Below are 23,509 nucleotides of genomic sequence, written 5' to 3'. Positions count from 1 at the left end.
TTATTTCTGAAAATTCAATTAAATCAATTTATGAATGACTTATTGACGTAATAACACTTGCATCTGCAGACAATGAATCATTTACTGAGCTGATCTGATGTTAATCTGTAAAGTAACTACAGCTGTCAGATACATATAGTGGAGTAAAAAGTACAATATATCCCTCTGAAATGTAGTTGACTAGAAGTACACAGTAACAGACGATGGAAATACTCCAGTAAAGTACAGGTATCTCAAAAATATACTTAAATGCAGTACATAAGTAAACATACTTAATTATTTTGCACCACTGTTGTTATCATCCAACATTTCAGTATTAATCTCTGTAGTTTCTGTCCCCAGTTTTTCTGAAAAGTACCAAAAGAAGTAACAAAGTGTTTTGGTTTGTGTGATTTGAATGAAGCGACTCTCCACGTATCAGCGGTTAAAGTTTCAGACTGTGACGGAGAGACTTTGGGGTCTCTTCTCTGGTGCATTGAAGAAACATGCCACAAAAGAGACACAACACAACTCAATGAATATGAAGATAATCTCTTGAGCAAAATTCAAAATGTACCTCTGCAAAGGTTTGGGGTTGTTGTACCTGTAGTACCTGGGAATACTGCGATCCCCAGCTGCACTGTCTTCACACACAAAAAATCCCCTTCACCTTTGACTCAAAATCTCTCATTCATCAGTGATTCTGTGCATCAAGTAAAAGTAGACAAGCTGATAGAAACAAGTTGACCAATAACAAATAAAAAGTAGGAAATCTCAGTCAGAGCCGTTGTAGGTTTTACAGTAAAGTGCAGGCAGGTGTGAACAGCTCGAATAGATTTCATTCATTTATCTGATGTTTCTAGTGAATGTCCTGCTGAGGAGAAGCTCCTTAAAGAGTTCACACTGTTATATCAATGTAATTGTAAGAAAGATGTAAATCACTGAATAAATCAAATCAACAGCTCGTCTTTTTGCCTGAGAGGTGAAAATATATTTCAGTACCTGAGGGAGGATTTGATCGAATCAACTACGCATCAGAAAGAGAAGAAACGCCGGAGACGAACAGAAAATCAGACATGAGTGATAGTAGACGTGTGGATAACAGAAAAACACAACAATGCAGTAAAAAACAAAGCCAAACACTTGATGGGAGGGCGGGTGCATATTTTATTTCTCATCAGGTGGTGGGGGAGCTGTCTTTCTTGCTGCTGTGTCGGTCAGTAACGGTCTTCCACACGTTCTTCAGGGCGACTCGGGCCATGAGCACGGTGATGGTGAAGTTACGTCGGTACCATTCACTGGACATGACAAGAAGAGAAGAATTAGAGGACGTGTGTTCAAGTTAAATCCAGTGATACAGGATGACGGACATCATGTGAAGTGTGTCTTTATACTGTTGTACTTCAGCTCAATGCCTAAAATATACACAGAAAAAAACTGAATGAAAAGAGAATAGGAACACTTTTTAATCATACGTAAGAGAAGACTGATGCCACTCTCTTGTCTGTACGCTAAATATGAAGCTACAGCAAGCAGCAGGTTAGCTTAGCTTAGCACAAAGACTGGAAACAGGAGGAAACGGCACGCCCGACTAGACAACCAGTAGGTTTCTGAGGTCCTCTGATCAGGGTTTGCTGGTTGTTCCTTGTTCCAGGGTAAAAACTAAAGGAGAGTGATGCCTCTGAAGTGTCACACTTAAACTCTCTTCTTTCGGACACTTAGACCCACCTGTTCAGACTCTATTTCATGCATTACTTTAACACTGTCTCTATTTTATGTCTCACTTTTACCTTTTATTGTGAAGCACTTTGTGGCGTCTGTTCTGGAAAAGTGGCCTCTTTCAGATTGAGGTCATACAATATTGCACTTATTTCACTTTTTTTAATATTGCGTTTTATAGTATCTAATCTAACGCTAACCTTCAAGATGAGCAACACTGCAAAGAGTGGGAACAAATGTAGATAAACGGTGATATTTCACAGCAAAATGCAATAAAGGTTTGTTGTGCTGGAGGCTCAAAAGATTTTTAATGGAGGGAGCCAAGAAAGCAATAACACCTGGAGAGAATAAAGGCGTAAATGCTGTTCTTTGATTTATTCTAACCTGAGACAATAACAGGAGTAACACGGACACAGTCGTGCAATCAAAAGCTAGAGTTTGAAACCACACAAAAACAAAATGCTAATTCACAGAAAGCTCTTCAAAGCCTGCGATGTTTGTTGTTCTCTATACACAAGGTGCAGTGCGTAACAGCGTCGGTTAAAGCCCACGGCTCCGGAGACGTACCCACCCACCCGTGGGAGACACCCAGATGCAAAACAACCCACTTGTTATAATTTGCATGTCGTATTCTGTTTCTGTCCAGGAAGCTTTTGTAAAACATGGCCATTTCTTCACTGTTCAGGGCCCGCCGTCGTCCTGGGGGGGGGGGGGGGGGGGGGGGGTAGAGACACACACAGAGGACAACAATACTCTCATTAAGATACGTTTCCTTTGTAAATCACCAGCTGCTACATAAAGTCTCTGTTTGTCAGGTTTAAGTTCTGACAGACTGGACTGGCTCATAGAGTGTCAATACATTTACTATCAATGCAGAAGCACAGCATGCAGGAGTCATACATGTAGAGAGGCCACAGGTCCTCACCTTGCTCATCATGCACAGTCAAGCCTTTTGCCTTCAGTTGTGAAAGGATGAAAGCATCTTTTTCCTGCAGAGAGCACAAAAATATGCTTTTATTTTTAATATTTTACAGGACACACAAACAAAAAGCCAACAGTCAACACGATGACCAACAGACAGAAAATCAAACAATTCAAAAACAATTGAAATGAGACAAAAGGAGCTGGTCCTCAAATGTAAATAACATGGATACGCACACAACAACAAAACCTATCTTTCTTTACTTATACACATAAGACGATATTGTTTTTGTCCTTTCTCTCAGTCCTCAGTCGATACGAGGTGTGACCATATAGGACGAGTGCATCAGTCCAGTCTTGAACCAGTGGAGCGACACAGAGCCCCGATTATACAAAGTACTGCATCAGGCTTCAGAAAAACACACATTTTATAGAAATACACCAACCTAAAACACAGTAATGATATAGTAACAGAAAATATGTTTTGAAATATCTTCTCCATTAAATACTGTCAAACTAAAGGTATTTAATTCCTTGTGAGATTTTGAACATAATTCCTTGAACAAGAAAGAAAAGCAATATATGTATTTATACGGGAATCAAGATATAAAGTCAATACACAATATATTATAAACTGCTATCTCTTGTCAGTGGCAGGAACCTGACAGCAGCAGCTTTGTTGTGCGATGCTGCTCTCTGCTGGTGAAAACAAGAACGATGACAGTGACGATGTGACACTAATCCACATATGGAAGCGCTGCCTCTGCTGGGAGGTCAGAGGTCAGAGGTCAGGGACTCAGAGGCACATCATGTTTGCTGATTCAGAAACTTCCCTCCAGCTCATCTGGTTAACATGAGATTTCCCTGCAGCCCGAACATGTAGACAGTAAACGTCTTTATAGAAACACAGTCACTGGTTCCAGCTTCTCAAATGTTGCTGCTTTTCTGTTTTTATTAACGTTGTAAATTAAAAAAATTTTGGGTTCTTTATTTTTTGGACAGTTGGTCGGATCACCTTGAGCTCTGGGAAAGTTTCCTGCACTTTATAGACTAATAGATTCATCTAAAAAATATAATTCAGGTATTGATTGATAATGAAAATAATCATTATTTGCAGCCTTACTTAAAATATACTTTAGTTAGTTGCGGTTCTCTTTTGTTTAATTTCAATTACATTTAACTTTTTGGGGGGGATTTTTCTTCCTATTCCTATTATGTATATGATTAGCACTTAGCCAAAATAAAAACATGTTTAACGATACAAAAGGTCTAACATTGTCTTAAAATCTAAATAATCTCAACTACAACTACTGCAAAAATAAATTAACTCTGAAGCTGTAAAACAGTCAGCATGCCAGGTAGGTTCTGTTACTATAGATTATTCATTTATAATTTTAACTTTGTGGCTTTTGGCAATATATTTTATTATTCTTAAAAAGACAGTATTGAACTTCTACACAATGTCAAGCTTATTGAAAATAATCTGGGATCTCAGGGTGACCGAACTTTTGTATTTTCAATAAACTTTGTGAGGGGTTCGATACTTTTTTCCTCATTTTCAACACATGTGGTCTGTGATTTTTCTTTGTCTTGTGTGTTAAGTTTTTCTCTGTTAACGCGACGTTGTATACACCCGGCCTCTGCATCCTGAATCCCTCTGACCCCCCCGTTAGTGAGCCTAGGAGAGTGATGTTAGACTCACAAACGAATTGTAATTACAAAATAAAACAAAGAACCACTAGTTCACTAGCGGCGGGTGAGTGACACGAACCGGGTTACTTCAAAGAACTCCCCATCACTAGTGTAGGATTTAAAAAAAAAAAAAAAAAGACAGGTAACAGCACATGGAGCTTTCAACCTTGCTGAAGGTGATGTTCTGCTTGGTCCAGAAGTCGTGGTTCCAGTCCTCCGTCTGCTGCCTCAGGTGTCGCAGCCGTTTCTCCAGCTCTGTTTCGTTCTCAGGGACGTGGTAAACGATTGGCCGCAGGTTGGACAGAGGGTTCGGTGGACCAATCCAGTCGTGCGTGGAGGTCGCTACCGGTCTGAAGGTAGATCTCTACAAGTAAAAACTTAGATAAGTTATATAAGAAATATTTATTGTACCACCCACTCTGATTGACAGGTGACTTACCGAGCAGAATAAATGGTCTGTAAAAGGTCATTTATCCTGACAAGATGCTACATTATCTACAGTTTGGTGGGTTTAGGCAAAAGAAATGTATCACCCACATCTTCAGGCTCCTGTCCAGCCCTGAAGTCCCGACATGATCATCGCCTTTCTACGGTGGCCCTGAGAGCTCAACACCCTGCAACTTCAAGGAGTACTCCACAGATTTAGCACTGCAATATATACCTATAACGTTTTCAGACTCTGGAGTGATAAACAAACATGGCGCCTACATTACCCACAAAGCAACTCCACCGCCAACAGCTCTGTCGGATATTCGAGTGTGTTATGCTAGTGGCAGCTAATGTAGCGTTGAGCCATTAGCCTGTAGCAGATGAGCAGCGAGCTACAGAGGTCTGGAAGACCACTTCTTTTTAACTCCACAACAGACTTGTGTTCATTTTCAGACTTGTAGTCTTCAACCGACGCAATTTATCAAACTTCACACTGGAGACACTATCTGCAACTACAACATGCAGCCGTTTGCAAGACGTTACATCAATAACGCCGTATTTCCTTAAAAATCCAGTATTATGTATTATATTATACACACATCCTCACATTGCCTCCTTTACTGCACATGGTAAAGGTCAGGTTCAGGATTAGGACTGAGGGCAGGGTGCCACTCCACGAATTTAACTTGAATAATCTGATGAAACAGCAGAAGAAGACAAGGACGGATGTCACGTGGTTTAAATAATCAGCTGACATGCAGGAACCAGCTTATCATTTCTAACCAGACTGCACGATGAGACGAGCAGCGAGGCACCGAACACGTTCCAGGACTCCGAGACCAGAAAACAGGTAGATACACCTGTAAAGCACCTGTTTCAGCCACTGTAGACAACACAGCCAGCTGTAAATACAATCATTAAAACACAGTCTGTGCTATCAGTTAGGTAGGTAATGTTTGTGGAAAATATACAGTTTTTTAATATGTTGGTACTCTAATGAAGTATTTAGAGTAGATTTGAGGTACTCGTACTTTACTTGAGTCTTTTCTTTTCATGCCACTTTCTACTTCATTGCATCTCACAGGGAAATACTGCACTTTTTACTTCACTACATTTATCTGAGAGCTTTAGTTACTAGATGTGTACGTATAAAAGAGCTTATAAAATATGATGTTTTATTATAAATGAAATTAAATAGTTACAAATCAATTACAAAATAGTTCAAAATGAGCTCCACCTCAGTCAACTACAGGAGTAAAATCATGTTTCATATGAATGCATGAGTAATAATAATCTAATGATAAATATATAATAGTATAACAGTCACAGGGGACATTTTTCTGTATTGAGTACTTTTACTTGTAATAATGTCATTGATTATACTCACATACCACTGGTGAAGTAGATGTACAGTACAGATGTTACCAGTGGTGGAATGTAACTAAGTACATTTACTTAAGCACCGTACTTATACTTTGAGTATTTTCATTTTTGTGCTACTTTAGAGGCAACATCTGCACCGTTTACTGCAGTACTGTGGTAGAAAACTACTGCATATGTTTATGCACGTTGCTGAATCACTGTGACAGTAAATCGTCTGTTGAATGACTCTGACATCGGAGAAGGTTCAGACCGTCCAGTCATGCAGATTAAAAGACCTTCGGGCGTCTCAGTTTCTTGAGACGGGCTTGTTTGTTGCTGACTGGATTCGATTCATTTAGAGTGGAAGACATGAAAGCTACGAGAAGCCATACTCGCCCCTCTTTGTGACGCTGTTTTCTTGTAAATCTCTTCTGGTGGGATTATATTTGCTTCCTGGCCAGTACTTTGATATATACACTCATTTTAAAACAGTGTTTTTATTCTATTCATCAAGTACATCTATTTGACAGCTACAGTTACTAGTTAGTGTTTCCAATATTATTTCAATAAATCAAATAATGTTTAGTCTGTACGTCACAATTTCACAGAGCTGAAATCGACGCCATCAAATGTCTTATTTTGAACAATAAACAGTCAAAAGCTCAATTCACAAGATAGCAGTATGTAATCTGATTAAAATGAGCTCCACCTTTACCAGCTGCAACATTAAAGTGATCTGCACATGAATGCATCAACAATTATAATCCAATAATCTCATATGCATTATTCTGATGCTGATAACACATCTGTACTTTTACTTAAGTAGGATTTCAAATGCAGGACGTTAACTTGTAAGGGAGTATTTTTACATGGTGGTATCACTAAATGGTGAACTAAAATGTATAGATGACAACACACACACACACACACACACACACACACACACACACACGTATGCTCACTGTAAACAAGCTGTCAATGCCGTTAAAGGGGATTAACACAACACTGCCTGTAAGTCAGATGTTGGACTTGTAGCGGTTAGATTCTGTTCATGTTACACATGTTATGTTTTACTGCACGAACCTTTGGTGTTTTGTCCCGCTGGTTCGTCTGTTTGGAGCCGCACAGCCGACTGCTCACTGCTGATAAGCGGTGTGGGCGCAGAGGAGCGTGGGGGCTAAAAGGACTGAATATCCTCCATGTTAAACAGCCCGCTGCTGCCGCCGCTGTTGTTGTTTTGGACGCCATTTTAATTAACCGAAACTACGCTGCTGTTTTTAAGGAGAGACCAGTGACCGTTACAGTACAGGACACCCTAATGTTACCGTTAGCATACACTGTGCTTCACGGGAGTTCATGTCGGTGCCCTTCGGTGTACAAACCCAGCCGTTTGGTCACGTGACTCCCACATTGAAAGAATGGGCTCCAAAACTCACCGGTACAGCCCCGGATTGAGCCAGCCGGGCGGGGTTTCCGCTACGTTCCCATTCAAGAAGTATTACGTAGCAATACTACAGTGTATAAATACTCTATTACAAGTAAAAGTCCTGCATTGAAAATTTGACTTAAGTAAGAACAGTATGTCAGTATGTAAGAGTAATATGATACCGTCTACTACAACAATGTACACCAGAGTAATATATATTATATATTATGATAGTTATACGTGGTGTTTGTCTGTATTGATATATAAGTATAAAATAAATATAGTATATAATGTAATTAAACAATATAACATATTAACATAATATAGTATGGGATATATCATGTGAGGTGAAATGTAGTAATATAGTATAGTACAGCAATATAGCACAGAATATAAGGTATTATATTGTATAGTATGAGTATATTATAGAAGAATACATAATACATATAATATAATATATAACAAAATAAATGAATAATAAAGTAGCTCGTTGATGGCATACAAATTGAGAGCAGTAAAAAGTTTTCTCTCTGAATTGCAGTGAAGTAAAAGTATAAAGTAGCAAAAAAAAAAAATACTTTAGTAAGTAGGCTACAAGTACCTCAGTGTTGTACCCAGTACTACTGTACGGCGCTCAGTTTCACCGCCCTTCCCGCCATGTAACAAACGGCACGACGACGCGTTAAAATGGGGCGAATTTAATGTTGGTCGACCAAAACTTACAGTTTGTTAAAACTAGTTAATTATATTACCGGTAAAATAACACTTTAATGTATTTTCAGCTACTTCGATATGATTTTTTTTAAAACGTTAACTAAACATGGATTCACGCCTCTCATTCGTCGAGTCAAGCAAACGCCGATAAAACGGTTTTATTTTCACCCATATGAGCAAAGAGAATCTCCGTGTTAGTTCTTACGCGTGAGCCGGAAAGTAAGTACTAGAAGGTAGCTAGGTAGGCTAATGTTTAGCTTTAATCAGAGGAGGTGCGCACCTTTCCGCAACAGTTCAGATGGCTGTACGCTGGCTATGCAGGTAAGGGTGAAACTATTAAAGTGACGACGTGGTGTTAATGTATTCAGACCGAAAAAAGCTGAAGTTATTCGGCCAAGGTGGGGCAGAGTCAGGTGATCATCGGTAGCTAGCTGACACAGACAATGGCATTCACAGAGCAGCGTACGTGGGAAAACAGGGCTCGCTTTCTTTGCTTTCTTGGATCTAAAACGGCTATTTGAAATACTCCACAAGCTTCAGTAACGTATCTATTTGTAAACTAAGTAGTTTTAAAAGCGAGACTCAGTGGAGGAACCCCTCGGATAGTCTGTGGGAGGGGCGACACCAGCCCGACCGCAGTCAGTCAGTCAGTCGGTAGGTGCTGAAGCTGACCGGAGCATCGTCGCCCCCCCCATCGAAATCTCTCCGATTTTGGGATTATCCGCTTTGGATGCCACTTTGCTCCACGACCCGCCCTGCTTTGGCTGATGGAAACAGACATCCGTAAAAATGTGCGCGAATGTGTTCGGAGTTTTGAAAAGGTGAGAAATAACGACGCTGGTTGACACTGCTGGTGTGTGTGTGTGTGTGTGTGTGTGTGTGTGTGTGTGTGTGTGTGTTTGCGGGTGTGTGCGTGTGTTAGGATACAGCTGACAGCTTCTGTAGATGCTTCGAGGTGTTTAGTGAGATCTGGGAGGTGTGGTATTTTGCTGGTTCTGGTACAGCTGTGATAAGGTGCATATTGTCACAGAGGCAGATCCCTTCGCAACCAGCTGGCCAGACCGGGTTTTCTATGGTGACATAATGCGCAAAGCCGTGCAGGACCGGTGCAGGCAGCCTGGGGAAGGTGCTTGAACGGTTTGGGAGAAGATTTAAGCAAGGGGCGCTGGATGCATATGTCACCCCCCCAGCTCAGTTAGCCTTCATGCTGTGTGACTCATGGGAGGGAAGACTGATTCCTACTAGCAAACCTATTCTTAGCTGTAAGACCATCACATCAGCCTGGAGCCAGTCCCCCTCTTTCTTGTCTCTCTTGGATCAAATTAAGGCATGAGGTGTTTTGCCAGGCTGGAGTGGATTTTGCATGAGATTATCCTAATAAATACTCAGATTTGTAAGCTCTGTCTTGGCGTGCGTTCATCCCCTATTTTGGAAATGCCCAGCCCCGTCGCCCTCTTACATAAAAGTACTTAATACATAATCCTGTCTATTCTAATAAGTGTTATTGATGCTGTGAATAACAAGACATCATATTGGGGGTTACAGTATTCATATGCAACAATCACATCATGCTTTCAGGCACCTCGACTGATCATGACAGTGTCTCATGATGCAACCTCTCCCCTGAGCCATGTTCTGTTGCAAAAACTAAAATCTGTTTCTCATCTTAATCCTGTGTGTTACCATTCACCCTGTAGATATGAAAAGTTCACTTTGATGTAGGCTGGGCGTTTGAAAGAATTTCCTCAGTAACAGTTTTCCTTCTCGCTCTTTCCTTTTCTTTGTCTATGTTTTTAAAAAAAAAAAATACAAAGTAGAATTTATGTTAATGCTGGAGGTTGTTCTTCATTTCGGTAGACTAGAGATTTGCATTGTGATCATGGATGGACGACTGAACAGGCCGATCAGGCACAAGTCCAGGGACCCAAGGGGTCAGGGGGCCCCTCGACTAGAGTCTCTTTATGAATGTGTTACTCAGTTAAAAGTAGGAATGTCCTGTGTTTGTTGTTTTTTCCTTCATATTACAGCTGCACGTCATACGGAGGCGTCATTCAAATAACATAAAATGAGTAAAGCAATTAAAAACAGCAGAATAGCTCTGCTTTCTCTGCATCTCAGGCTTCTGTTGATGCTTTCCCATAATAGCTTGTATGGTGTGCTGTAGTATTTTGTGTAATATGGAGTGTCTATGTTGATCTTCGGCAGCAGGAAGCTTTGGACGCGTCAGACAGCCGCCGTTCATCTCCAGTCTGAAATAAATACTGAAGATCAGGAGCTGTCTTTGAGCCAGAGAGTTCTGTTTCACCTGCAAAATGTTGCTAATAGAGAGCAAAAATGACTACAAAGAGACACAACTACAAAGAGATGCAAAATGACTACAAAGAGATGTAAAACAACTATAAAGAGACGCAACACAACTACAAAGACGCATAACACAACTACAAAGAGGTGTAAAATGTCTACAAAGAGACACAAAACAACTACAGAGATGCAAATCTAAAAAACTACAAACTACTACAAGGAGATGCAAAATGACTGTCCCTCTAACACCCCCCTCCTCTTGTAAAGTACAGAGAATGAACTGTGGCTCAATAACTATAATGAACTTGGAGGAGCGAACGACACCAGAGCGTCTTCACCTCAAGCTGCTGACACCACGAGAACTCGGCCAACAACTGCTGTTTAATTTCATTATTGAGTAAACTGCAGGTTTATATTCTAGGTTAATCAGTTAAATTTCAAAGTCTATAAAATGTCACAAGTTCCCAGAGTCCTCAGTGACGTCTTCAGATGTCCACAGACTTTCAGGTCACAATGATTCAAACCAGAAAAGCAGCGAATCTTCACATTAGAGAAGCTGGAATCAGCAGAGTTTTGGCATTTTGGCTCAAAAGGATAATGTTATTAATCCGACTCAGAAATGACATTTTGCTGATGGCATTTTTCTAAGTAGTGAATTGGTAACACATGCCACAGCTCGAGGCACCTGTGACTCACTTTATGAGGCAGTTTGACCGAATCTTCCTGCACAAGTGTGGAGATGCACTGAACAACTGCTTCATATTTTGGGTGTTGGTCAGCTGTGTATCTTTTCTCCTCAGTATTTAAAGCTTGATGTGCAGGCAGGATCCTTTTTTTATGTGGATTAGAGAGCCATCACCATCGTGTCAGCCACCGAGCCTGATAGAAACACGCAGCACTACTCCGAATGGTTGTCATGTGGGTGTTCCTCTCGTCGAGAAGAAATGTAGGTTAACCTCATTCATCTTCATCCACGAGTGTAACGACAGAATTTCATACGAACATATTATGGGTTTCTCCTTCTCTTGCCTTCGGCTGGGTTGTCATTTAATTGATGTGGAGTTATGTCAAATATGAGATAAGAGCAGACTCAACTAAAGAGGTCAAGGTCAAGAAAAGTCTCCTCTGTTTCCTGGTTTTGTAGATATTTATACAAATCAATCACCATTCAGTCATTTTGAGAGCGTGCACAGGGACGTATTTACAGTATCTAACAGGCTTTGCGCTGTTTAGACCACTTTGTATGTATGTGGGGTCATTTTGTCACAATACTCCACATACTTATTAATGCTAAGCAATGCTAATTTAAGAGGTCAGTGGCTCTAAACCATTTAACCAAAAGCATGTATTGTCAGTGGTTAAAGAGCAACTTAACCTCTTCTGGTTAAAGGTTTCACGTCTGTTACTCCTGTAACCAAACTTAACAGTAAAAAGAAGAGATTTTTAATCAATTTATGGAGGTCAGTAGAGACTTTGTTTTAGCATTTTGCAACTCTCTTAGTTGCTAGAATGACTGATCGGCTGGGCTTATATATTGGTAACTGTTAACGTATTGCAGATAGATCAGTATCAGCACGTATGTCAGCCAATAAGAAGAACTGGCAGCACAGAAATGCCACAAAATTTTGAGGGGGGTCATCCAGAGACTGTCCCATTTAGTATATATCTTCTAATTCTAATTTAAGGGATCTTCATCACAAATGTTTGTTTACAATGTGTTTCTAATGTAAAAAGTATTGTATCAGTATCATCTTCAAAAATCAGTCTGACAAAACGGCTACAAGCAATAATCATTTCACTATGATTGTGTCCTGTGTGATTTAAATGTGACAAATAAACTTGAAGTTGAACTTGAATTCGGAGCAATCCTCCTTTTACAAACCGAACCTGCAACAAATCGTACTTTGCAGGTTCAGTTTTCCAGTTTTCCCACTGACATGGCAGCTCCAGTTAGATGAGGCTGGTAACTTTGCTGGAGACCAGCAGCAAGCTGGGAAGTGACAGCACAGTGGTGGAGCGTCAGGATGGATTATTTTTATGTTTAATGACTCTTTGGCCCCCCAGGCTAGATTTTTGACATGTTAAGCATGACAGAATTGTCTGCAGTTTGGAAATACAACAACTTCATTCTTGGCTGATTTTTTGACTAATATTTTTAGTGTAAGTGGGCGACAGTCTCCAGTGCAACATAACAGCCATTGTGGTTCTATCAAAAGGTCGTATGTTATAACTGTAACGTTCCCACTGGACAGATCTTCACAGAAATCCTACTTTTGTTTCCACATGACGCCAACACAGAAATGCCACATTATTTAAGTAGCACGCAGGGCTAATATAGCACGGACATCCAACCACATTGTTGTAAACTCCTGTGGAGTTGGTGGAGATTTAGATGTTTGGTTTAATTTAGAGTTTGTCTTTATACCAGTTGCTTTGGCAGGGATCCTGACGTTAGTTAGAGGTCCTATTCAAGCACTGCTGGCTGTGAGTATCTGAAAAGACGCTTTTGAAGTAATCCAGCCATTCTAGCCAGTAGACAACAATGTTAGCTCTGCTGAGGCTCCGTTTCTGCCTGCTCTCAATTGTTACTTATTGTTCTGACTTTCCTTTCATGCTGCCTTTCTCTTCCAGCCTGTTTGGGAAGCCCTTCGATGGTGGGAAGAGGATGGACCATGGCGGCCCACAGCAGCAGCAACAACATCCAATGGAGCAGCAGCAGCAGCCATATCATCCGCAGCACCCTGCCATGATGCGGCTGTACGAGGTCCAGAAGGAGGTGGCGTCTCTGGGGCCTCAGGTCTGCACCTTCAGCGGCCTGCAGAACGACCGCGACTACAAGCGCCTGGAGCGCGAGCTGACGCGGCTGCTGCTGGACGTGGACCAGGTGGACACGGAGGGCAAACCGGAACTGCAGGGGGCACGAAAGAGAGCAGCACAAGAGGTGGAGGGCCTCCTGCGCTACCTGGAGGAGAACAGCACTCATCCATCCCGCCTGGCCATCGAGGAGCTGAGCAACGAGGCGCGGCAGCTGGTGGACGAACGCGTGGTGGCACCTCAGCGTGGCGGCGGGGTGGCTGAAATAAACGACGAGCTGGTGGATGCTCTGCAGGAGCTCGTGCTGAGGCTCACCCAAGTCAAGACCGAGGGGAGGGTGCCGCTCCGCAAGGCACGCTACCGGGCGCTGACACGCCTGTGTGCCGTGCAGGACGTGGTCGAAGGGCGCACGCAGCAGCAGACCCTCTCCCTGCCGCTGTCGGGGGACACCCATGAGGCCGTACACTGCATCAACCAGGTGATGGTGAAGGTGAGCGTGGCGCGCAGTCAGCTGGTGGCTCTGCTGATGGGTCTGAGTGGGAGGGACAGCTGCGCCCACCTATCACGAATCCTGACGGAGATGCAGGTGGAGCTGGACGCTCTGGATGTTTCCGGGAACGCAGCTATCAGAAATTACCGGAAACAGGTTGTGGAGGAGATCAACGGGCTGCTGAAACATCTGGACCTGGAGGGGGAGGGAGACGACACACGCAGGTAGGCATCACTCAAAGGATGGAGCTCATTATCGATCGATCTGCCGATTATACTCTATTAATCGAGTTTTGTTCAAACCTAAGATGTTTAATTTACTGCCATAGAAGTACTTAGACTTAAAACGATGAATCGATGGTCAGCAGAAGTAGTCGATTCATTTTCTGTCAGTTGACTAATTGTTCCAGCTGGAGTGCAGATGTTTATTTTGGATCAGCAGATATACAACTTTCCCGCCAGGAAGTACCACTTTAACATTTTCAATACTTCAAAGTGCCTGTGAGCCGATGATGCTGTAACATCACCAGCGGTTTGGGAGGTGAACAGGAGGAGGGGCTGGAGATTGTAGTTGAGTTTTGATTTGAATCATACAGGACTGTCAGGAGTGAATTCGACTCACATCACCAGAGAACCGCTGATAGCAATAAAACGCCTACCGAGTGCTTCATTATGTAGAACACTCGTAGACTCGAGCGCTGATTCAAGTACCACTCATTCACATGTTGTTCTTCGTGCTGTCTAGTTACAATATAAAAAGGTTGTTTGATACAGTAGGCGCTGAAAATAAACACATCTTAATTAAATAGAAAATGTCTTTATGCTTTTTCAGAGAGGATGACGTCTCAGCAATTAATGTTTATTTGCTCACCACTGACAGAGCAGCCAAAATAAAAGATATAGCTGCCTAAAATACAATGGAACGCATTTTTGTTAGTATATATAAGTTATATAAGATGCCAACCTAAAATAAATGTGTGGTTATGGTGACCCCTGAGCATACCATAGATTTATAATGACTAGTATATAGTCATAATTATATATAGTTTATAATTATTTTAGTGGTATTAATTGTGATTCTCTATTTTCTCTCCTGCTGCATTATTGTCATAAAAAAACTATAAAATGAGTTGTAGTTATAGTAAAGAATTTGATCTCTTGCATTTCGTAACACTGGAACACAGTTCATGACCTTGAACATCTTGATATATTAATATTTTTATTAATATTTTGATAATAAATGAAATGGTTGAAGTCCAGGAGTTTTCAGAGCAGTGATTCAGTGTTGGTCTCTTCAGGTACGACTTGGCGCACAACAACTCCATCCGTGAGATCGAGGCGGTGCGAGCTCACGTCTCCCACCTGCGAGAGGGCGTCCTGCGGCACTGCGTGATGGGGGATCTGAGCTTCAGGCCCAAAGCCGAGCTGCAGAGCCTCCTCACTCACCTGGACCAAGTGGACACGGCCAAGAACCCGTGCATCAGAGAGGCCCGCCGCCGCGCCGTCGTGGAGGTCCAAGCCATCATCACCTTCCTGGACCTCCGCGAGGCCCTGGTGTGCCGTCAGACGGGCCCCAGTGAGCACCCGTCGCACCGGGCCGTGTGGCTGGTCCTGGGGAGCCTGTCGGACCTCCAGGCCCAGGTGCTGGGCTTCGATGGCAAGCGGGCCGACAAGAGCTACATGATGCTGGAGGAGCTGCTGACCAAACAGCTGCTGGCGCTGGACGCCGTGGACCCGCAGGGTGACGAGACGACCAAGATGGCGCGGAAGCAGGCGGTGAAGTTTGCCCAGAACATTCTCAACTACCTTGACATGAAGACGGACGAGTGGGAGTATTGATGCAGTAAAAAACATGGATCACTGCGCGGTAGCCGTGTTGCTAGGTGGGGACACCGGATGGGACGTCGCTGCAGGAACGAAGGGAGCTGATAATGTGTGTAAATTAAAAAAAAAAAAAAAACTAGTACATTATCATTTCATGGGCTGTAAATATTGACTCAAATCCCCAGAATGCACTGCAGCAGCGCTTCTCTTTTGTCTCTTCGTGGTAGTTGTGGCCGACCCCGCTGAGAAGTCAACAACACAGAACTCCTTTTGTGAAACACACTTTGAAATTTTTTTTTTCCCGTGCTTTTTGAAGAATTTCTTTTTAACTCTCCCGTGTGTGTGTGTGTGTGTGTGTGTGTGTGTGTGTGTGTGTGTGTTGTTGTCTGTTGTCGTGGTTGTTGAAGCCTGCTGCCAAAGCACTAAATAATGCCTGTTGTAGTGGTCGTATCCTCCAGACTGCGCTTGATATTGATAACTGACCTGAGCGTGATGGATCGCTCAGCAGTGGCTTCCCCATCTGGCCTGATTAATCTGACTGTCAGCTGCAAATGGAGACAGCCAATGTATGTGTTAAATACTGTGACCTAATTAGGGAGAGTCACTGTGCACTGCTACTGTGAGAGTACGGGGGCTCGGTCCAGTTTGTGGTACCTGTTGGTACTGTGCTGATTTTGGGCATTGAAATGTTCAAAAAAATCTATTTAAAAAAAGTCAAATTAACAGCATTTTCCTTTTGCTGCAGTTTGTATTGAAATCAAATTTGGCAAAGCAGATGGCGTGAACAAATGTCAAATGGGAAATTAAAGTAATCTGCAGTGAAAATGTGCTTTTACACAATTGAGAAAGTTTTTTTTTTTTTGGGGGGGGGGGGCCGGATTTTAGAAGCAGCATCAGAGGTGAAACATTAGAGGCAGAGGTGAGGCGTTTCCACAAACATCAAGCTGGTACCGAAGCCAGGCCATCTGTGTTTAAACAGAGATGTAATTAGAGGGAGAACAGTGGGAGTTTGCATCATTGATGTAAGGTCACTCTGCACTCCTGCGTGACCCCGTTTATCCCCTCAGCATTTGGTCCGTGTCTCTGGTAAGCGCTCCGAACCACACGACTGTGGCAAACTCCCCAAAAACCCTGCAAGCCACAGCTGTCGTGGGCAACCGGTCGAATGACGGGAGAAAGAAAAGGCGGGCCTCGTCACGGCTGAGATACAGAAGCATCCGTGAAGTCGGCAGCAAACTAAAAAAACCTGTGTGGAGATGTTATCTAGTGAGGCGGCCTGCCAGCTATAAACAGGATGTTTTGAGAAGATAAAAGTACCTTTCCCCTCGCTGCTTGTGTAGCTGTTAGTCTGTAATGTGCTTCAAATGTTTGTTGTGACTTTGTGTGATGGCGCTCGGCTATAAATGGATCAGGTTTGAATTCAGAGATGGAGGGAGAGGACGCAAAAAATTTTGCTGTTGCTGCTGCTTTAGGTTTTTTTTGTTTCTACCCACTGCTTTCTACTGAGGGAGGAGTGCGACTGTGAGAGGTCCCTGGGGAGAGGAAGACGAAGAGGAAGGCAGGTTGAGGCGGTGATATCCACTGGATTGACACATCAAGGCTGAAGCTCGCAGGGCCGACAGTCGGGTCCTGTGCGGTAGAGAGTATTGATGCTGATCGCAGTCGACAGATCCTTCTAGAAACTTCTCGAAGCTGCCGCTCGAGACGGTGGGAGGGAGGGAGAGGACTGGGAGAGAAGTCCAAATCTCTGTGCCTTTATTTTCACCCTTCCCTTTGAACCGGTTTGTGTAAACGCAGCCTTGTAGTGCAGCGACGGAATAAGGAGCAAGCAGCTGCTCATTTCGATATGTATCAACGCTGAAGCACCGAATGTGTTTATGCAGAGCACCTTGGCCGTTATCGCCACCAGGAATTTGCACTAGCTTGTCAGAAATTGAGGCTTTTTTAAAAATCAGTATTCATTCCCTGATGAGGACTAAAGGTGGTGGTGTTCTGGTCAGCCGTTTGCGGGTCCACAGACTGACAGCGCTCCTCGCAGCAGGCAATAAAATGAGTCACATTGTGCTTTCACACTGCTAACAGCCGCACTGACGGGGCCGATCTTTTGCTCTCAAAGCAATTTAGCAACAATAGCCGAAATCCAACTGACAAAACAGAATAATTAGCCGATTAAATTACTCCACAGCTGCCTGCTGACCCTCTGAAAATGAATAAACTCTTGTTGGAGAGACGGTTTTTCAAGACGTTAATTTCGAAGCATATTCTAGACGCTGACAAAACAATCACGCCTCATTTCGTGCCTCATCTTTCAGCTCATCGTTTTGGTTCACTCTCACTGCTTTCACCAGTAAAAACAAGCTCTGATTAAACCCCCTGCACTGCCCCCAAGTGGCCAAAAATTAGTTAATGCAGCTTTAATGATGGGAATTCTGACAATTTCAAGAAGAAGTTTAATATATCAGTTACTTAAATTTAGCCATTTAGCAGCGGAAAGTTTAAAATCTTTAGTAAACAGTTACTAAATGGACCTCGAGGTGAGATTGTTTTGTCAAGGAGTGGGAGATTTGTTTGGCTTTAATCCCACTTGCTCATGATTTAAAGATGCCTCAGCAGGGAGAGAAGAAGCTTTGGGTCTCATCTGATTGGTGGTTGACAGCTGACGGTCGCTAACATTTCTCGGCCGATTTCATCAGCTGACTGTCCCTGTTCTTTCGGCTCTGTGGGAATGGTTTTCCTCTGACTCGTCGATGCTGGTTGCTCGAAGTGTGAAACGCAAACTAAAGGGTCAAATGTCTCGATAGTTTCCCTGCAACAAAAAACACGTTCCAGTGAACTCCCACGGACCCTTTTTATGTGCATTAAGCTGCTGTTGGAAGCATTTTCTGGCACGTAGCCTGCAGCTCGGCCTCCTGGGTTTTAGATAAGATTAAACAGTGTTCATTAAACATCGTCGGCCTGCCTGGCTGTTGTTGCAACGGATGCTTTCTCACAGCGAACCTTATGCTCTCTCAGACCAAACCGACCCGGACACACCTTAAGTTCACGTGCTCTTTTTTGTATGCAGTAATATATAAAGATGTAGATTTAGTCCTCGCAGTTCACTGCATTCCTGTACATTGCTTCCTTTTTAAACATTCATTTGAATAATTTATCAAAAGTTTTACACTATATGAAGAAATGTTACTCGGATCTTTTTCTGTCTTGTCATAGTGTCCCTAATTTTGTTTTTTTAGTCAGTATTAGTGGCGCCTCCATGAGTGGGCGTTCTGGCAACCCTACAAATTTATATTCTGTGGATCAAACATAAAGAGGAGGATGGCAGTGAGGTAAAGCACCATTTTCTAAATGTTTTGCTGAAGTGAAGGTTTTTATTAGAATCTATGGCAGCGAGATGCAGCGAGTAACCCTTCAAAGAGTCCCAAATATCACCACCGCTCCTCTTATTCTGTGCTGTATATGTGTATGGACTCTGGTCCCAAGTAGATTTACAAACCACTTTCACTTCTGGAATAATAAGAGTTGGACTTGATAACAGTATATTGATGCATTTTTGTGGCCGTACGTGCTTACGCAAGAAAGGACGATGGATTTTATAGGTCCAAAAGTAAGCTAACTTATTTCTACGTCGACTAGTATGTCCTTGCATGAGTGTGAAAGTTTGTCAAATGACAGACTGGTTTGTACATAAGTCAGGTTTATGAAAGGTCACAGAGCAACATTTCAGAGGATATTCTTGCCTCTTATTTTTGTTTTCCCATGAAAAGACGGAAACCAAGAATGTGTCTCTCGACAAACCAACGCAAATCTTTAAAAACAGGAAACGAATATTCACTTTCAGCAGCGGCTCAGTGTAGTTTTCAAACGTTACTCCAACAGGAGGAAATAGTGCATTTGTTGGGGACTATTTTCAGCGGCGGATTGATCCTCATTTGGTGCGGCAGGAGGTGTGTGTGTGTTCATGGTGACACTGTGTGCGCTCATTGTTTTAATAGTTAACAGTGAAGATTTATCAGGCTCTGATACGCACACAATACTTGTTAGTTGATACATTCACTGTTGGTTTTAGTCTTTTTATGGGATTTATTGACAATAAGAAACATTTACCCGCCTTGTCCTTAAAACTTTTAACACGAAGCTTCAGAGACATTTTTAAAAAGAAGAGGACATCAGTCTGTTTTCTGTCACTTGTTCCAGTGAATAGGTTTTACAGCTGATGAGTAAATAAAAGGATGTTTGGGTTTGATAAATCTGAACCAGTATTCAAACCTGTAACGCCAACATAAAATGATTTGGTTGTGCAGTCCCTCGTGTCTGTCCTCACAGTCCTCTCCACCCAGACGTTCTGTGTTCCCCAACAAACAGCTGGACCGCTAAAAGCAGCTCGGGGTCGTCTGGAGTGTCTGAACCTGTTGTCTCTGGAGTCCATTAGTCAAGATCCAGTGGGTATTGAAAGGCGGCTCTTTTATGGCACAATGCATTTACATTGAACACCAAATCTGAAGTGCAGATTTAGACGATTTCATTTTCCTGCCCTTGATTGAATGTAGTCATTGAGGAATGTTTTGTCTTTGTATCTCATAGTACCAAAGTTGATTTCGGTAAGGAGAGATCATTTGGAAGTAATACTTTATTCGGACTTGAGATGGCAACAGAACGGTTTTGGTAATTGTGACTTGAACCTTACATTTCCTGAGACAATATGTTGCTGAAGGTGGAGGGTTGTACAAATCTCACAAACTGAAGGAATCAGTATTCAGCTGAAAACCTTTTTTCTTACTGAAGCCGTAACTTACGCTGGGTGTGGTTTCAAGTGCAACAAACACACAACTTTTTAATGCTTTTGAGCTTGTTGCGAAGTTACTGTTTAAAGATCAGCAGCCAGTTGCACCAGCTGAACTAAGTTTGAGTCTAAAGTCAACTCTAACTGCTGCGTTTTAACTAGTTTCACATAAAACTCAACACTTGGTTCGTTTTCAACATCTTTACTTCAACTACAGCTTAACAATCTTTATCAAAACATTGGGCATCATGTAAGAATATTTTCCTTTTCTTATCCTAAAGAGGTTTCATTCACTAAAATTTCACTAAAGAAGTTGTTGCATTAGGAAAAACCATGTGAGAATCTTTTTGTTTCCTTTGGACAAAGCAGGCTAGCTGTCTCCAGTCTTTGCACTAAGCGAAGTTAGCTGGCTGCTGACGTACACGAGAGTTGTATCCGTCGTCTTTCCCATATTGTCAAACTACTCTGTTAAATCATATCTTAAATGTACGTCGTAACCAACAAGTAAGTTATATAAACTCCTCCGCTACTTTTGAACTTGAACTCACAGCTGGAGCAACGTCGCTCGATGCAGCAGCTGAACGCACAACACAAGACAAAGGTCGATTAGATGTGATGTGAGAAAGCAAAAAGGACGGAGAGGCCGGACATTTATGATGGTAGAAATCCACCAAGAGGGAAAAGATCTTCCTTATTGAGTTTTTAGAAAAAGTTATTTTATTTAAGCGCACTTTTTTATGTTACTTAGTCACTGTTTGTTACTGCTTTGCCTTTCTTTCTGCAAATGACAGGAATGTGTTCTGTGACTGAAAAGGTATTGCTTTTCTTTTTCTTTTTCCAAACATGTTTTTAAGTCGCCTTTTTAAATGCATTGATTGTGACAGGCTTTCGCTGTTTTTCCTCCGAGACGCGCTTGTACAAAAAGCACACTGAGACTGGAAAAAAAAATAAGCTGTGTGAATGCTCCATGGATGGTTGTTTTGAATTTGTATTCCCACCGCAAAATAAAGACAGCGTGTCTTGATCAGTGTTATGCTAATGTGTTTTTTTTTATTCCTGAGTTTGGCTGCTCAGGACCTGGAAAATGTCTTTAAAGGCGATCACAAGCTCTGCAAACTTTTAAAATGCCTACTCAGGGTTATTTTAAGAAAACATACAGTTTCGCCAAGGGAGGCTGGAGAAAAGACATTTCACGCACCACAAACTCACTCCCTGCTGTAGACGGGCATTAAAATTTCATCTCACGCTCTCATCCAGAGCAGGTGTCTCTCGCACAAGTGCACTTTGACAGGACGCGTGTTTGCTGCCGGAGTCAAACCCGTGATCTTACAGTTACACGACAGTTCTGTAAATATCTGCCCAAAGATTTTATCTACAACCTCTGAGATTGTTTAACTGTCAATCTGCCCAAAAAAAGTTTTACAGGTCCATGACAACTGACCAGACGTCATGTGCTGAGGAAGATCAGGTGATACAATAGAAAGTTCCAGAAGAGCCACACAGCCATACAAATATACTGCAGAGAAAGTGACAGACGAGGTTAGCATACAAACATGCTAAAATGTTAGCATACTAGCATCCAAAACTAAATGCCAAGTAGCTGCAATTGGCTAAATATTTACCAGCAGAAATATTTAAATGCTGCTTACACATGATTTAATCACCAATAATAATCAATACTAATATAAGGGCTATCCTGCCTGCATGATAAGTACTTTTACATGGTGTTGCTACTTTTACTTAAAGCTGTTTATCCGGTGTTTTTATACCAACAATGGATCAAACATAGTGGAGCATCTAGCAGCTAGAGATTATATATGTATTTATAACCCTGTATAATAGAGTGAATATTACACTTGCTTTGGTTGGCAGCTTTCCAATTTATACAACGTACGACAGCCTCTGTCATATACAATCTAATGCTTGACAATGCTAACACTGGAATACATGCTGTAAGTACAGACTGATAAAAGATGTCATAAAATTGCCACCATACAGAGGAAAACCTCTTTTGATTTAGGCAATAAATCCATCCTCTGGCCATTTATTTACATTTTTTGCTCCACTAGTGATAAATAATCATCTGGTTTTAAACCAGCGGCACACAGTCGAGGAAGATCTCTTAGATCTGCGCACTTAATTCAGAAGAAACGATAATAATCAACTGAAATGAACCAGTATGTCAAGTAAAAGGGACGCGTTGTGATGGAAGTGGCAAAGATGAACAACACAGGACTGGATGGGAACTGTCACTCTCTTGTTGTAGATCTCATAAAACAAATCAAAGACCTTGTTTCAGGTCTTCCAACCAGGTTTGAGGTAAAAGTCACAGTTATTCTACTGTTCCTCCGAGCTGCTGATACAGGTCCAGTTGTCTTGAACGCACACAGTCTCCCTGCTGGTGATGGGATGCAGCTCAGAGGTTTGGGGGGGTTTTCCCAGTGATGATAACACCAGGGAGAAAACTGGACCGGGACAAGACCGCGGTCACGTTTTCGAGTCCCTGACCGCCAGGCCGCCTCCACGGAGAGACTCTCCATGTGTGGGATCAGGTGACCTTTCACTTTGTGAGCAGAGTGTCTCTCAGCTGAAGCTCACGTCCGCCCTCCATCACCAGCACTAACACACTGAGCAGACTGAGGCCCCCTGAGGTCAGGTGCATTTACATTTTGTGGATTTAGCTGTTGTTTTTCATTCACAGTCGCTGAGATTCAGTGAAACGGAAGTCTTTTCTTTTTAGAGAATTTCTGCCAGATGCCACATTGGTTTCTTTGATGCAGTTGCCAAACTACTTGCTGGAGGGATACGTAGTAAGTGGGGTTTAATCTGCTTAATAGTACTTAAAGACAGGCTTACATTGCTGGAACCAATGGATAGGACTATAAAATATCCAAAAATGTAAACATAACAACTGCAAAACTATTTTTTTCACGCCCTCAAAATTAATTGAGAATTCAGACTAATTTTTTTGATGTTTTAAAGCCGACGCAAATAAATCTAGCATGCATATAGAGAGTATGCCGAGACTCACACCTTTAACTTGTCGAGGAAGCCGGGCT

At 42.2% G+C, this 23,509-nt stretch overlaps 2 protein-coding genes across 3 annotated transcripts; one reads left to right on the top strand and one right to left on the bottom strand.

Moving 5' to 3' along the window:
* Nucleotides 1–1,126: 1,126 nt before the first annotated feature.
* On the bottom strand, nt 1,127–7,471 carry coa8 (cytochrome c oxidase assembly factor 8). Its single transcript, XM_070920716.1, has 5 exons — nt 7,186–7,471; nt 4,478–4,675; nt 2,624–2,687; nt 2,307–2,397; nt 1,127–1,277 (listed from the first exon to the last, which is right to left on the bottom strand). The coding sequence occupies exons 1-5, from the start codon at nt 7,348–7,350 to the stop codon at nt 1,157–1,159; spliced, it is 639 nt and encodes a 212-aa protein (XP_070776817.1). The 5' UTR covers nt 7,351–7,471; the 3' UTR covers nt 1,127–1,156.
* Nucleotides 7,472–8,540: 1,069 nt separating this feature from the next.
* On the top strand, nt 8,541–15,685 carry bag5 (BCL2 associated athanogene 5). Of its 2 annotated transcripts, none has more exons than XM_070920985.1 (3): nt 8,541–8,563; nt 13,175–14,071; nt 15,145–15,685. In XM_070920985.1, the coding sequence occupies exons 1-3, from the start codon at nt 8,541–8,543 to the stop codon at nt 15,683–15,685; spliced, it is 1,461 nt and encodes a 486-aa protein (XP_070777086.1). The 2 variants fall into 2 exon arrangements, with proteins under 2 accessions (XP_070777086.1, XP_070777085.1); XM_070920984.1 differs by lacking the exon at nt 8,541–8,563 and adding an exon at nt 9,020–9,063.
* Nucleotides 15,686–23,509: the final 7,824 nt, after the last annotated feature.

The sequence above is a fragment of the Enoplosus armatus genome, chromosome 15, assembly GCF_043641665.1.
Source record: "Enoplosus armatus isolate fEnoArm2 chromosome 15, fEnoArm2.hap1, whole genome shotgun sequence".
Taxonomy (NCBI): domain Eukaryota; kingdom Metazoa; phylum Chordata; class Actinopteri; order Centrarchiformes; family Enoplosidae; genus Enoplosus; species Enoplosus armatus.
This window is presented reverse-complemented; position numbering and strand designations above follow the sequence as displayed.